This window comes from Meleagris gallopavo, chromosome 1, assembly GCF_905368555.1.
Source record: "Meleagris gallopavo chromosome 1, MGAL_WU_HG_1.1, whole genome shotgun sequence".
Classification (NCBI taxonomy): Eukaryota; Metazoa; Chordata; class Aves; order Galliformes; family Phasianidae; genus Meleagris; species Meleagris gallopavo.
In genome coordinates, this window is record NC_139404.1 from 14,082,966 (window position 1) to 14,098,660 (window position 15,695).

The window sequence follows — 15,695 nt, forward strand, 5'->3', positions numbered from 1 at the left end:
CCTGTGCCCGGCGCGTGATTGGCGGCGGCTCCGGAGCTGCCTACTGCCGGCCATGGAGCCTCCCCTCCGGCCCCCGACCCGCTCCGCTTCCTGCTGAGGAGAACACCTGTCCGGAGCGGGGCCGCGGCCGCGCACAGCGGTGAGTAGCACCGTTCCGGGCTCGCCGCCGGAACCTTCCCCATGTCGGCGCCGCCCTACACCGAAGCCCCGTGGCTGGCCGGGGGCGGGCGGCTCGGACGGGGGATCCCGCGGTGCGGCTCCGCGGCCCGGCCTGGTCCCCGCGGCGGGCGGAGGCGAGCGGGCTCGGTCTCCTTGCCGGGCTGCGGTGGGCTCTGCGGCTCCGCTCCTCCCGCGGGCTCTCGGCTTCGGCCGCCATCTCGGTGGGCACGGCCGCGGGGCGCTCTCGGCCCGGCCCGGCCCCGGCTTCGCGCTCCCGGCTGCGCTCGGCCCTGAGAGCAATTCGAGGGGCTCTACTGAGTTGTTAGTCGGCACCGCGGCCCGCAAGGCGGGGCTGAGTGCGTCCGAGCCCGGCTGATGCTTCGCTCTGCGTGGCCTCAGTGCCGAGTTGGGGCTTGGCCCGACGAAGAATTGCAGGATTGATGAGAAACCCTCCGTGTGAAATTATTGGAGCGCTGATCAAACTGTGCCAAGTGGGTGATCAGCCTGCCTGTGCCCTTAAGGACTGCGAGTTAGCTGTGCTGCGCATAGAGTTTAAACAATAAATGACTGTATTTCCTCATCAAGCAAATAATAATCTCTTGTGTGACCCAGTATGTGTAAGTCATAAACTTTCCCTGACCAAAAAAAAAAAAAAAAAAAAAGTCCGAAATAAAGCTTAAGACATTCTGGAGCTGGCATTCTCTGTAGATCCTGCCAGTGGCAGGGAGTTCAACCTAGATGATCTTTAAGGTCTCTTCCAACCCAAGCCATTCTACGATTCTATGATCCTATGTTACAGTTTGAGGTCAATATTTGGAAGACGGTGCAAATTGAAATGTTACTGCAGCAGTCGGAGATGTCATCCTTGTGTTTTCAGACCCTGCATCGATTTACAAGTAGATTACCCATTACTGACATTAACTGGTTAGCCAAGATTCTTCCAAACTTCCTATCTTTATTTTTAGAACCAGCTAGAAGTTACTGTTTCTTCCAGTTTTAGGTATCTATGCCAGATAGAGAACTAGAGTAGAAACCAAAATATGCAGAAGTCTTTAGGAAAGACTTGGGCCCTGAAAATATTGCAGTCCTCACCAAATTATAGTCTACAACCTTCTGTTAAGCTGTATCTGCTGATGAGTATACTTTTTGATGTAGAAGTCTGCAACATTATCTGTAATGTTTACTTGCTAATGGAAGGAACTTGTGTTGATTTAATCCTGGTGAGAGTTGGTAGTTGCTAGTGGGTCTGACAGAAGAACTAGTCAAGGCAGTTCTTTTTTAGCTGTGTTCATGCTTAACATGTTAGTGCTGCATCTTCCCTGCATAGCTCACAACTGCATTGCAATGCATATAGTAGGAAGATAAATTTTGCTTATCCATCAAATGCAAAGCAGTCTCCAGCTACAAAGCAATACTGGCATGTAGATGTAGAGTGCTGCTTAGAAACCTTTGGGCTGTGTCATATATGTGGACTTTTTCTTCATTTATCTTTACAGTTAGCTTTATCTCAGAGCGTCAGTGTAAGTGAATCATTATTGTATTTGCATAACATATAATTCTTGCTTGGATAGTGCCTATTTTCCTGTAGATTCACAGTAATGTGAAAAGAGTGATTTAAAGTGTTTTTCATATGGTGGATTAACTAAAAGCAGAAACTAGTAGAAACATAAGTATATATGGTAAAGAATAAGCAATAGTAAAACTCTAACAGTCTTAACCAAGCAGTGAAGTTTGACAGGTGCACTGATTTAGTATTACTATTTGTTATGTTTCGGTCTCTGTTACTGTGAACAGCAGTGGTTCCATTCCCTTCACTGCCCTACCATCCCTGCAACTGGTGAGTCAGATCAAGGAACTGATCCAGCTGAAAATTAACCAGTCTTTTCTGTTGTTGTTGCAGTCAGTTTGCTGACCTGAGCAAAGAGGTGGGAACTTGATGGGAGATGGGAGTTTGCTTCTTGTAGTTACCCTGAAGGCCCTCCTCCTGTGTTCTGGTGTACCATTGAGGATTCGTGGGCCAGTTGTAGGATGCTTCAGTTATTACAAGGATATTGAGACTTGATGAGGGCTCATAAGAATTAAAAAAAAAAAAAAAAAAAAGTTAATTTAAATTATTTTTTTGGTGTTGGAACAGGCATATAGAAACATCCATACTGGAAGTAATGCTTAGGCATGACAAAGGTTTTAGGAAGTGATTTTAAAAGATTTTCAGTTCTAAACATAAATCTGTGCCATGGCCACGCATGGATTAGAAGGAAATAGTTACAATTTTGATGTCACCTTAAGTAAGATGGGGTCACTTATGTGTTTGTCACTGTACAAACACAGGCTAGAGATGGTCGTTGTTCCAAGAACTGACTTCTGAAGCTGTTGGAGCTGGGTCAGAGATGGAGTTGGATCTTTGCACTGGAGTACACTTGGTAGGTAGCAACCCAAATGAATGTGGAGAAGAGTCTTATATGGGCAGCTGCACAGGTGTCACACACTTGGCACTGTATCTGATGCAGTTTGCTGGGGAATATCTGATTCTTTCATACTGCTGCTCTACTGGTAGGTCCTAAAAGGGGTGAAGCTGTCAGTCGCTGTAGTTGTGCAGTGTATGGGGTAATTCCCTGCAGCATGAGCTAGAGATGCTTCACTTGGATGCCTTGATGGTGCTGATCAGTTGACTAGTGCTGGAATAACTTATCAGGAGGAGGAACATATGCATATACTTGTTTGGAAAAATTGTCCTTAAGTACGTATTGCACAGTGGCAAAATAGGATGTCTTTAGCAGGCAAAAAACAGTGAAAATGTAATGAGTCCAAGTTTACTTAGTAGGATCATCACAAAGACTTTTAGGATGAGAGATACTTGCAAGAAACATATGCATCCTTTGGGCATGAGAAGCCTCCCTGCTAATAGCTTACCTTTAAATAAAGAAAAATACATTAAACTCCTGACTATATTATATCTTTTAGAAATTACACTTTAAAATACAGACTTTGGAAGGATGCTGCAAAGTCAAGCCCTCAAAATTTAAGGATGAAATCTGTAGTTAAAATTCTTCCCAAATCTTAAATTGTCATTTCTAGTGGGTTTCACCATGTGTTTGTGACTGTAACTGCACGAGTTAAAAGGATGAGGAGGAAGATTGCCCAATGATTCTGTTGTTGAGGTTACCATGCAAGATCCTTGGAATATACCATCTCCGTGTGATGTTTATAGAGAGGTTGGCTTAAAAAACCTGTAATTAATGTAAGCTGGGGGTCCTCAAAGTGCTACCACCATGCAAATAAAAATAAGGAAGCATTGCAGATTAGTTTTCTTTTGTCTAGTATTTTTATTCAACCCCTAAAAAGTAGCTAAACTCTTTAAAATATACTCCATCTTCATGCTGATATTAAAAATGTTTTAGTTAGATTCATTAGTGTTATTGCCCAAATTATTTTTAGCTGTTTTAGTCTGTGCTAAAGACAGGCTTAAGCGTGTCTCCTATGCATGTGTGTTAAAATTACATTGCTCCATTGTAAATGTATTTTTACTGTTATGACAGGAAAAGCGCTCTGCCTTTTTTTAAAATGAGCAATCATACGAATAATCAACTCGGTTAAAACTTCCTTCCTGCTAAGTGCAGCACTTCCTTTGCATCTGGATAGGAGGGCGAGCAAGAAAAGCAGAAGAGTTTAACAAAGTATTTTTTGTATGAATGATCTTCCTTTGAAAAATAGGAACTTCAGAAATTAAACAAATGAGTCGTCTTCAGCAATTCAGCCTTTACTTGATAAGCAGGTAATAATTCCTTGTGTTTTGTCCATTACGGAAGTGATGTCCACTGTTTGCTTTCCGGGACTTGAAAAAAGAGTTGTAGTTAGCACGTTAGATTGTTTTAGCTTAAAATGTTTTTATCTTCTTGCTCTGTTGTCTGCTGAAGCATCATTATTTCAGTGTGTTTTAGTTTTTCTAGTAGTTAGAGAAATATTTTTTTTGTAAAAAGAAAGATGTTTCATATGCTGCTGTAAGTCAGTGAAAGAAAACTCAGCGGGCAGCTTGTGCAAGCGCGTCCAGTGTCTTCCAACCTCTTGGTGAATAATTTCCACTTAAATTCATTTTCACTGAACAATGTTAAGTTGTGAACAAAATACCAATAAGGTACAGGGTAATAAAATGTCATAGAATCATAGAATTATTTGGGTTGGAAGGGACTTTAAACATCATCTAGATCCAGCCCCCAGCGTACGAGTTCTTTTTATGTCCTCAGCTTGGGAGTTTTTTCTTCTGTGACATAGTAATAGTTTATATCGGAAGTGCTTGCTTTTAAAATTGTTGTATGTTATAAGTCTGGTGAGTGGCTTGATTTTAAAAAATCAATCACATCTAAAGAAACTGGGCTTGAATTCAGATGCATGTTAAACGTCTGTCTTAAGAAGCTGGCTTTTGAATTTTAAGGAATGCTTTTGGTGTAAGTCCTTATTCCTCATCATGAAAAAGAGAGTTAGAGGAAAATGAGTCCAGTCTGAAAAATAATCATTTGTTTTTTCATATTCTGTCATTCCTAGAACTTGGTAGGATAGTATTCTGTTCATACACTTTACGGTATCTTTTGATCTCTATGAAAATCCACTTCTGTTAGTACCAACAACATCAAAAAAGAGGAATCGGCGTTTGATTAAAGAGCAAGTCACTGGAGCAGAAATACACTGTCAGACTGCTTATCCTCAGTGAAATCTGGGAAGGCTGTTTAAAAGCTCTATTTTAATTATTTAATCATTGGGTTTGGTTTTTCTCCTTATATTTGGTTTTGAATTGAAAAGATTACATCTGGAGCGGTTTATATAAAGCAAGAATTTAAGACCAGAAATTAAGGGGAAGAGGAAATCTAAAAAACATGTAGCAGGATTGTGACTGGTTTGTGATTTTAATCACCAATAAGTAAAAAATAACTGTAAGGAAAATGTAGATGAGAATGCAATCATATGTATTTATATTTTGTTAGATTTCTTCTGGCATGGAGTTGGGTGACTATGAACAGCCTGTTGTTATGAGAGAAGAAAACAAACGAAGGAGAAGAAGAATGAAACCTCATTGTACATCGAGTAATTTGTCTTCAATGGAACTGATATCCATTGAGTTCATTTTACCTACAAGCAATAAGCATACTAAAGTACCGGAAATGATGTTACTCGAAATAGCTGGAAACTGTACTGTTGAGCAAATGAAAGCACAAATTTGGATGCGTGCAATAGAGATGAGTCAAACCACAGACTTCTACCATGCATTCACCCCGGATCAGTTCGTACTTCAGTATCAGAAGAAGGGGCAATGGTATGAAATTTATGATAAGCATCAACTATTACAGACATTAGACTGCATACTGTACTGGAAAGTGTTACAGAAGAAAGTAGGCAAGATATATGTAGTCCAGAAACAAAAACCATCAGAAGAAGTTCAGGAATTTCAGCGGCAGCTTAATGATTTAATTGGTTATGATGTTACTGATGTAAGCAACGTGCACGATGATGAACTAGAATTTACCCGACGCAGATTAGTCACTCCACGAATGATAGAAGTAGCTTGTAGAGATCCTAAATTGTATGCAATGCACCCATGGACTACATCTAAGCCACTCCCAGAATATTTGTTCAAAAAGATAACTAATAATAACATTTTTATAATCATACATAGAGGAACGACGAGCCAAAAAATTAAAGTGTCGATAGATGACACTCCAGATATGATTCTCCATAGCTTTTTCACAAAAATGGCAAAGAAAAAATCTTTAATGGATATTCCTGAAGATCATAGCGAACTGGATTTTGTTCTTAGGATTTGTGGCAGAGATGAGTACATTACTGGAGACACACCCATCAAGGATTTTCACTGGATAAGACAGTGCCTTAAGAATGGGGAAGAAATCCACCTTGTGTTAGACAACCCCCCTGACCCAAGTGAGGATGAGGTGCAGAAGGAAGAGTGGCCCTTGGTAGATGACTGTACAGGAGTTACAGGATATCACGAACAATTGACTATAGATGGAAAAGATCATGAGAGAGTCTTCACTATCTCTTTGTGGGATTGTAACAGGAAATTCAGGGTGAAAATAATTGGTATTGATATCCCAGTTTTACCAAGAAATACTGATCTTACTGTATTTGTAGAGGCTAACATTCAACATGGGCAACAGCTCCTTTCACAAAGGAGGACTTCCTCAAAGCCTTTTACTGAAGAGGTTCTGTGGAATATTTGGTTGGAATTTGATATCAAAATCAAGGATTTGCCTAAAGGAGCACTCTTGAATCTTCAGATATATTGTGGTAAAGCACAGGGATTGTCCACAAAGACAAACCTTCAGTCACACGAATCCCCCAACTCTGATTCAAAATGCAAAACTCAACTTCTCTATTATGTGAATCTTTTATTGATAGATCACCGTTTCCTGCTACGAAGTGGGGAGTATGTTCTCCACATGTGGAAAATCCCAGGCAAAGGGGAAGAACAAGGAAGTATCAATGCAGACAAACTCACCTCGGCAACTAATCCGGATAAAGAAAACTCCATGGCTATCTCTATTGTGCTGGACAAATATTGTCACCCAATTGCCTTGCCCAAGCACAGGATAACATCTGACTCTCAGGGGGACAGGACACGAGCTGAAATGCCCAACCAGCTTCGCAAGCAACTTGAAGAGATCATAGCAACTGACCCACTTAATCCACTTTCTCCTGAGGACAAAGAACTGTTGTGGCACTTTAGATACGAAAGCATAAAGCATCCCAAGGCATACCCTAAGCTGCTTAGTTCTGTCAAATGGGGACAACAAGAAATAGTGGCCAAAACATACCAGTTGCTAGCTAAAAAGGAGGCGTGGGATCAAAGCACTTTAGATGTTGGACTCACAATGCAGCTTCTGGACTGTAACTTTTCTGATGAAAATGTACGAGCAATGGCAGTTCAAAAACTGGAAAGTTTAGAAGATGATGATGTTCTTCATTATCTTTTGCAGCTTGTGCAGGTAAGGTGTATTTGTATTTGTATTTTTGATCTCTGGCTTCTGAGAATATTTACATCACCATATAACCATTCCCATGTCAGCAAACAACCCTGTTTTTGAGGCCTTCAGATTTTAATCAAAGCAGTGGTAGTGACCAAACTAACCCAAAATTCATTTTCAACTTTCACCTTCTGTCTGTATCATTATTTTGGTATTGGCATTGCCTTGTGTCTTTTAGTTTGCATCTTGTGTCTACAACGATATGTTATGTTGTCAACGCTTAACGTGGCTGCGGTGGGAGCCAATCCTTACTGTGCTATCTCTAATCCTGTTCTTGTCACGTCTGGATGACGCTGTTGGTTACCTTTACCAACGTAGAGAAAGAAAGTAAAGGCAGATGTTAACACAGCAAAGGCCCAAATAAAAATCTGGAGTTGGATTTCAGGATCTGGAATGACAGTGCTGTTATATAACATGTGGCAGTACAGTCAGTTGTGGACTGCTAAGGGGACCAAATTTATCTAGAAGGTTCTAAAATAATTAAAAAGCAAATAAAAGTTTGTTATTCATAGATAAATTAATTCATTCTGGGAAGTTGAATAAAAAAGAAAAAGTGTTTTTAATGGAAATGAATCACCACTGTATTTATTTGAAGTGCTTTGTGTGCAGTCTGCTAGATGAAACGTCTGGAAAGTTGGCATCGGTTGCACAAGCAGATCGGTTGGTTTGTTTTTCACAAAGTGGGGCTGGAGCTGGGCTGGCTGTCGGTGGCAAAGTTCTATGGCTTCTGAGAGGTGGGACCTGCGGTCCTGCAAGGGCAGCGTGTCCCCCAGTGAAGCTGGGCGGCGCTGAGGCTTCCTGGGCCTGGCAGGTCTCTGGGTCGCGTGCAGGGCTGCCAGCCGCACAGCAGGAAATGCTTTTTTCAAAGAATCAGAGAACAGAATTGGCACTAAAAAACAAAAAACAACGCCACCCATCCACCCCCTCCCCCCAAAAAAAAGAAACCTGGGAACTGGCAGGATGGGGCTTTGGATTTCCATATGTTCAGAGGGCCCTGGTTGCTGCAAAAATAAAGTTCATTTTTCAGATTTAGGTGCACACTGGTAGTGCTTTAAGGAAACCTCATTAGTCTTGTCTTCACTTGTCTGAAGATGAGGCTCCCCAGGCAGAATTGGTGTGCTTAGCATTAGCCAAAGGAACCGCCGTGGTTGCTTCCCCAGACCTCCCACATTGATGGGCTGGATCTGCTTGGCTGCGGCTCTGCAGTCTGCACGCAGCTCAGCAATTTCATTCTCCTCTGTATCTAAATTAGGGCGTGGGATGGCGATTGGTCCACATCAAAGTGCCTAACAGAAGGGGGAAAATACTCTTTTTAAAATTTCTTTTTGATATTATTTGCTTTCAGGAGAGAGTTTTAAAGAGAAAAATCACTCTAAAGGTAAATTAAATGAGCATAGTGTAATTTCATAGTAGTTTAATTTCACCATGTCATTTTTAATAAGAAACTTATCCAGATATTAAAAAACTGTCATCCTCAAAAGGGAAAAAATACTAAGAGTCCCAGCTTATACCTCCTAGCTGCTTCCTTGGATTCTCTTCCATGGTTAATTGCAGGGCACAAACTTTGGCAACATGCAGCCAAGTATTGACACCGCATGTTTTCTGAGAATGAATGGATGCTTGGCAGTGTTCTGCTCTAGGAGGACATCATGGATGTCTATCTTGAAAACAGTCATGACTTCTCACATGTGTGCCTTTGTGAAAGTTTTACAGCTTCTTTCCATATGCATAGGGTGTTCCCATCCTACATCCCAGTGCAGGTGGGAATCGTGTTATTTCCCACTTGGTCTATCCCAAACAGAAGTAGATATGCGATGAATAAATCTGATATCAGAACGTCTGATAAAGGTCTGTGGCTCTCTGTGGTAAAACATGGCAAGGACGGTTAAATCACAGCAAAATCCATTGAAAAACAAATGCCAGTGAAGAAAATCACAGTACTTTTATGTGGCATTATGTCAGTGCCTCCTGTTGGTGAGCTGACCCAGCAAAGGTCCAGGAAGGGAAATACTGTCAGGCTTTTTCTCATGGCTGGCTTTTATTATTCATATTCAAATACTTGTAATTGTCTCTATGCAAAAAAAAAAAGGATTGATTTTTTAAAAAATAATTATTTCCAAGACACAAGCATAATAAGGACAGTCATAAAACTTTTTTTTTTAGTACTTCTTATGTTGAAATTTACATTTACAACTTTAAGGTAAGGAAGTTTTGTTTTGAAACAGTGTCCAGGCTTTTGGCTCTGTTTCATTCTGAAGTTGTTTTTCAGTTATGTGGATGGAGAACACTCAGCAGGATGTATACCAAAATAAGGTCTTTAATAGTCTTCCTTGTAAGCAAATCCGTTTGAATGTATGCAATAGTCATTGCTTTTGGGTTCCTTATGGCATTGAAAATAAATTTTTATTAAAAAAACATAATACCTCGTCATCTCACATGTGAAGTAAAAGGTCTACATATTTTACAATCAATTTAAGATTGTGAATTCTTATTATCTTTCCTAAGTAAGATGCTGTTGTTTGGGTGAATTAAACTATTGGAGAGTTAGTGTTGATTTTTATGAATAAAGGTGGAACTGTGTGCTGCAGTATGTTTAGGAAATATTTAATGAATTCAGCGTAGCTGTGCTCATGGCTTGGTTGCTTCCTTGCAAGCTGCAGAACACTTTCAAGCGATCTTGAAAGAGCTGTTATGCTACACTGCATAGCTATCCCTGGAGGTTTGTGTACTGTGATGCTTCTGAAAGCTGAGCATGCTGCATGCACCAGGCTCTGCACATCCCTTTTGTTTGCCCTTAATCTACCCACTGCTACGTCCTGACTGTTTCCAGAACCTAAAACCATTCATCAACCCCTCTGTCCACACCACACAAGGGATTTTGTGACTCTCTTCCAGGGCTTGTTTGCTGCTACTTTCTCTTTCCGTGTCTACATGCCTACCTTTCATCCTCTTTAGCCTCAGTATGATCCTCTTGTAAGTTTGAGTCCTTCAGTCAACAGAAAAGCAGATGGAGAAAGCACTTGGAGGAGTCACCAGGCTACCCCTCACAGCTCAGGGCCCAACCCAGAACATGGGTTAGATTTTGTTTTAGAGACGGACTCACTTGGTTATTGTGGTGAGGGTGAGAATAACAGAAGAAAATTCCTGAGTCTTAAAAAAGTTGTTGACTTTGTTTCCACCCCATTTTGGCAGTGTCTTGGCAATATCTGTGGGCTTGGTGCAGGGGAGTGGCTGCTAGAAGAGAAAGTATCTCTGTTCTCACTGAGCCATTGAAAAAAACAGCTCTGCTTAAGTCTTTTTAGCTGTGCTCTATCCTATAGAATGGTATTTGTATTGGAGCTTTTCTTCTTTTTTGTGGTTCACTGGGACTGAGAGTCAGAGTGCCTCGGATGATGGGTACTGATAAGCTGCTCCTTGACTGCTGTGGGAGCTGGGGCACCCAGCAAGGAGCCCTGCTTCCCATCCTGAGGTGCTGCCTGTTAGCAGAAATGGTGCACTCTTACCGAATGTTTTATTTAAAGAATAGTTACAGATACATTATTTCATTTGGCAATAATCTTTTCAAGCATTCTCTGTGTCGGTCAGACTGCAGGCTGTTTTCTCATTTTGCTAGGTTTTCCTACAGACTGCTGTGTTGTTTCACTGGCAGTCCAGAACTCAGTCTCACCAGTTAGCTCAGCCCTGCCTTGCTTGTCATAGAATTACAGAATGGTTTGGGTTGGAAGGGACCTTAAAGCTCACCCATCCCCAACCCTGCCGTGGGCTGGCTGCCCCCCCTCCAGCTCAGGCTGCCCAGTGCCCCATCCAACCCGGCCCTGAGCGCCTGCAGGGATGGGGCACCCACAGCTCTATGGGCAGCTGTGCCAGGGCCTCACCGCCCTTTGAGTAAAGAATTTTCTCCTAACATCTAACCTAAATCTCCTGTCTTTTAATTTAAAGTTGTTCCCCCTTGTCCTATCACTATCCGACTGTGTAAAAAGTTGACCCTCTCCTGCTTTTAAGCCTCCTTCATGTACTGGAAGGCCTGAGTGATCTCTCCCCTGAGCCTTCTCTTCAACAGGCTGAACAAACCCAACTCCCTCAGCCTTTTTTCATAGGAAAGGTGCTACAGCCCTCTGATCTTCATGGTCCTCCTCTGGACCCACTCCAACAGCTTCTCATCCTTCCTGTGCTGGGGGCCCCAGGCCTGGATGCAGTACTCCAGATGGGGCCTCATGAAGGCAGAGCAGAGGAGAACAATCACCTCCCTTGCCCTGCTGGCTACAAATTGCTTGTTGCATTAATCTGAAAAGAAACTGTTGCAAATAAAAGTTGCTTGCTGAATCCTGCAGAGAAGTATTTTTTTTTTTTTTCAACTTTGTTTCCTCAAAAAAAATGTTTTGTTATGCTCTTTCTTACAGCACTGTGTTAAGTACATGTGATCTGTAAAGTGTAAGAGGCCCTTACATGCTACTAACACGTCTTCTCTGTATTTTCCAGGCTGTGAAATTTGAGCCCTATCATGACAGCGCATTAGCCAGATTTCTGCTGAAACGGGGTTTAAGAGTAAGTATTTCAAATGCAGCTAATTCATGCTAAGTTACTCGCATTATCGCAAGGAATTGTCATGTGTGCTAATTGTAATGTCTTTCTTCACCACTAGAACAAAAGAATCGGTCACTTCTTGTTTTGGTTTTTAAGAAGTGAGATTGCCCAATCTATGCACTACCAGCAGAGGTTCGCTGTGATCCTAGAAGCCTATCTTAGGGGCTGTGGAAAAGCAATGCTGCATGATTTCATGAAACAGGTTCAAGTCATTGAATTGTTGCATAAAGTCACAATGGAGACAAAATCGGTTTCTGCGGAAAAATACGATGTCACTTCTCAAGGTATTTATTAACAGACATTTCTTTGTTTGTAATAGTATTGTTCTTTTCTGTTTAGTTGTGAAATCTAGGCATCAGATTGTCTAGGTTATTTAAAAATCATGGAAGATTACAGACGTAATATTTCCATTCGTTGACTTATCTTCTTGAGCCTCATGCCACGCAACTGGAAAGTTAGAATTTTGCACTTAATTCTTAGCTGAATACCAGCACTGAAAAATAGAAGCAACCCAGGACACAAATATTAACTGGAAGTACAGAGCAAAAAATGGCACTTGCCAAGAAACACAGCCTTACTCCAAGCAGGGCCTGGAACACCCTTGGCAAGGGCAGTGGGGATGAGTTCAGAGCAGCCTCTGCTAGACCACAAGTAGCTGATGGATCAGTCCTGAATATACAGAGCACATCTTTGGTGCTCTGCAGCGCAATGAATAGGAGTCCTGTGAGACACAGATGTGACATTGTTATTTTCAGTTCCTGTAAGCACTGTTTTGGCCTCACACTAGGGTTATGCAATGCCTGTTTACCTCTGTATTTTCCTGCCTTTTTTTTTTTTTTTTTTTCCCTCAAGTGACTTCCTTAAAAGCATTTTTATTAAGATTCCTGTTAGTTGCTCAGATTTGGGCTAAGTGCAAGAGACATGGCAATAATAAATTCTAAAAGCTGTAAAATTTGGGAGAGAGACATACTAGTTCTTCCTACGTGTTCAGACCAGTGTGTTCTAGGCCACAAAGTCCTTGGTTCAAAAGACATTCCTGTTCTGGTTACTGGGAAGTGTCGGGTGGTATTTGAGATGCAGATGTTTTTACAGACCTTGTCTTGGAAAGTAAGGAATCCACTGAGGAGCTGATGGCTCTCAGGAGCTATTCTTCAGGGCTGGAGGTTTCCATATTAAAAACATAGTATAAATGCAGAGCATTCAGTATTGCCTTTTTATTAAAATTGTTTGTATCAGTTGAAAAACAAATTTATTTGTGTTTGCATAAAGTGTAAAGGGAATATGCATTTATTCTTTGATATATAATATGCTATCAGTTACACTACCACTTAGTGTGAATTTTGAGACTCACTGAGTGCTTATACAGTATTCTTTCTAAACAGCATTTTAAATGTATATAAAAGTGCTGTATAACCTAAACAAATCTGGTCAGATCCCATGTTTCTGAAAGGAACTTAGAGCCTTGCAGATGTACATGTGTGTAACAGCAGTGGTTTCCTTAACATATTATCTTTGAAAAATCTGTGGACAAGAAGAAAAGTTTCAAGAGAAAGCAATCACTTTAGCACCCACAGGATTTTGAAATTAAAGAAACTCTGTATTGAATCTACAGCAGAACAGTTAAAGAGGTTTTATGTAATTGAAATTTCCACTGAATAAGGCTTCCATGTAGACTGTCCTAATGATACTAGTTTAATTCATTCTCAGATTGCTGGGGATGCAACTTTTTCTATAGGCATCCTTCTAAGCTTCTTGAATTTTTAAAAATTTATTTCCTAGACTTTCTTTTTTAGTTTATTGCTTCTTTTTCTTCCATATCATTTCTATTCTTTTATTTTTTATATTTTAAGCCTGAATGCTTTAAACTGTTTCATTTCATTCTCTCATGCAGTCTCATCTAATTTTTATATATATATTTTTTCTTCCTTCAGTGCTTGTGTTTTTTTTTTTTTATTTTGTAATAAACTACTTTAAGGCCTATATTCCAGTAACAGTCATGTCATCAAACTTACATTCACCTTAGTTGTAATCTCTTTCTTTATATTAAAAACATAGCAAGTAATGATAGTAAATAAATCCTTAAGAATACAGCAGTACCAGCTTGTATTGGATTGTCTGCTTTCATCACTGTGCTGTTTGATGATTTGTCATCCCTAGGTGTGTATGTGCAGCTCTTTCTTCTCTTAAAGAAGAAACGTTTCTCTTAAAATATGTAGTACTTTGTTCTTAAGCTCAACGAGAAAATTGGTTTAGGAAGTGCTTTGACCTGTGTCAGCTAACACCTAATTTTTACACATTTCAGTTGGTCAGTATACAGTTTTCAAATTACATCGTTTGACATTGTGAGAAGACTTACTGAAATCGAACTAGACTTGTGTAAGGGATCAGTAGTTAAATTTTAGAAAGCTTTTACATGATGACCTGCGTTACCACAACCTAGTTTATTCCTAGGAAAGTTATCTAAGGAGGGACTAGTTTTAATCTAATGGGGAATGGCTTTAAACTGAGACAGGGAAGGTTTAGGTAAGACATTAGGAGGAAGTTTTTCACACAGAGGGTGGTGAGGCACTGGAACAGGTTGCCCAAGGAGGTTGTGGTTGTGGATACCCCATCCCTGGAGGCATTCAAGGCCAGGCTGGATGTGGCTCTGGGCAGCCTGGTCTGGTGGTTGGCAACCCTGCACATAGCAGGGGGATTGAAACTAGATGATCATTGTGGTCCTTTTCAACCCAGGCCATTCTGTGATTCTGTGATTCTAATTATATTGTTCACTGATTAGCTTCTCTACCTCGCTGGCAGATCTTAATTAATTTTTTATTTTTACCAGATTAGATATCACATCAGTCACCAAATTTTCTTCTTACTGTAATATGAAATATACAGGGCTGCAACAAGAAAACTTAAATAAGAAATTCAGCATATCTGTCTTTGAATTCCTTATGACTATACTGTACAGTGCTGCATGAATTCAAAAGCCACGAATCTGGATATAGGAGCAGTGAGAAAAGTGAAGGATAATACTGGTAAATGCAAGGTACTTCCAAGTTCCCCTTTCTTCTGAGCCTTTGAGGGAGATATTTGAGCATTTCTTTGGCAGTAATAAGGGAAATACAGAAATGTATATATACATTTTGTGTTGTGTCATTTTGTTTTTTTTAAATGAAAGTTGAGTTTTTAATGTAATCTCTTCAACCGTGGAGATGGAGTCTTCTGAGGAATATCAAGCACTGTGTGGTTTTGACACTGCGTAGAGGGACCACGAATTGTGAGGTGCTTCAAGACTTCTGAAACAGCCCATTAACCACGGAAGTTAAAAGAGTTTTCCTCCATTCCTCAAAATAGAATGTCTTCAAGGAATGCACTTTAAAAAGTAGCTAAACAGAGGATTTGTTTTTAGCTAAATCATCAGTTAATAAGTTCTATTAGCTATAACGCTTTTACCTCTAACTTTTGATTTTAGTGTGTTTTCTTGTTTGCAATTGCAGTTATTGCACAACTTAGACAAAAACTTGAAAAACTACAAGGCAGCAAACTTCCAGAAAGTTTTAGAGTCCCGTATGACCCTGGGCTAAGAGCAGGAGCCCTAGTGGTAAGTACATTTTGAGTTTCTCCAAATCCTTTTTAAAAAAAATTATCCTATGTGCAAATATGCTTCATTTGGTAAAAACATCTAAAGACCTTATTTCACTGTGAATGTGATGACATTTCATGGCTTCAAAAAAGTATTCTTCCTAATGCTAATGGCATTTTTCTAAGTGAGATGGCATGCTACCATGCAGTAAAAAAATCAAAAAACAAGCAAACAAAAAAACCACAAAAACAACTCCTCTTAAAAAATTCTAATCATTAAATGTCAATGAAATTGAAGATTTAACAGGTGGCTGAATTCTATTTATATCAAATGCCTGTCTGTATAAAACT

The 15,695-nt window shown here is 40.4% G+C and overlaps 1 protein-coding gene across 2 annotated transcripts in view; it reads left to right on the forward strand.

Moving 5' to 3' along the window:
* PIK3CG (phosphatidylinositol-4,5-bisphosphate 3-kinase catalytic subunit gamma) overlaps positions 1 to 15,695 on the forward strand; it is a 33,554-nt gene continuing 17,859 nt past the window's right edge. The window contains exons 1-5 of one of the 2 annotated variants that reach the window (XM_085217211.1): positions 1 to 139; positions 5,136 to 7,151; positions 11,670 to 11,735; positions 11,833 to 12,058; positions 15,260 to 15,363. In XM_085217211.1, coding sequence (XP_085073337.1) covers positions 5,148 to 7,151; positions 11,670 to 11,735; positions 11,833 to 12,058; positions 15,260 to 15,363 — 2,400 coding nt within the window. In that variant the 5' untranslated portion in view covers positions 1 to 139; positions 5,136 to 5,147. Of the gene's footprint in view, positions 140 to 3,777; positions 3,932 to 5,135; positions 7,152 to 11,669; positions 11,736 to 11,832; positions 12,059 to 15,259; positions 15,364 to 15,695 lie in introns of those variants that run through there. The other variant, XM_085217218.1, reaches the window with a different exon arrangement.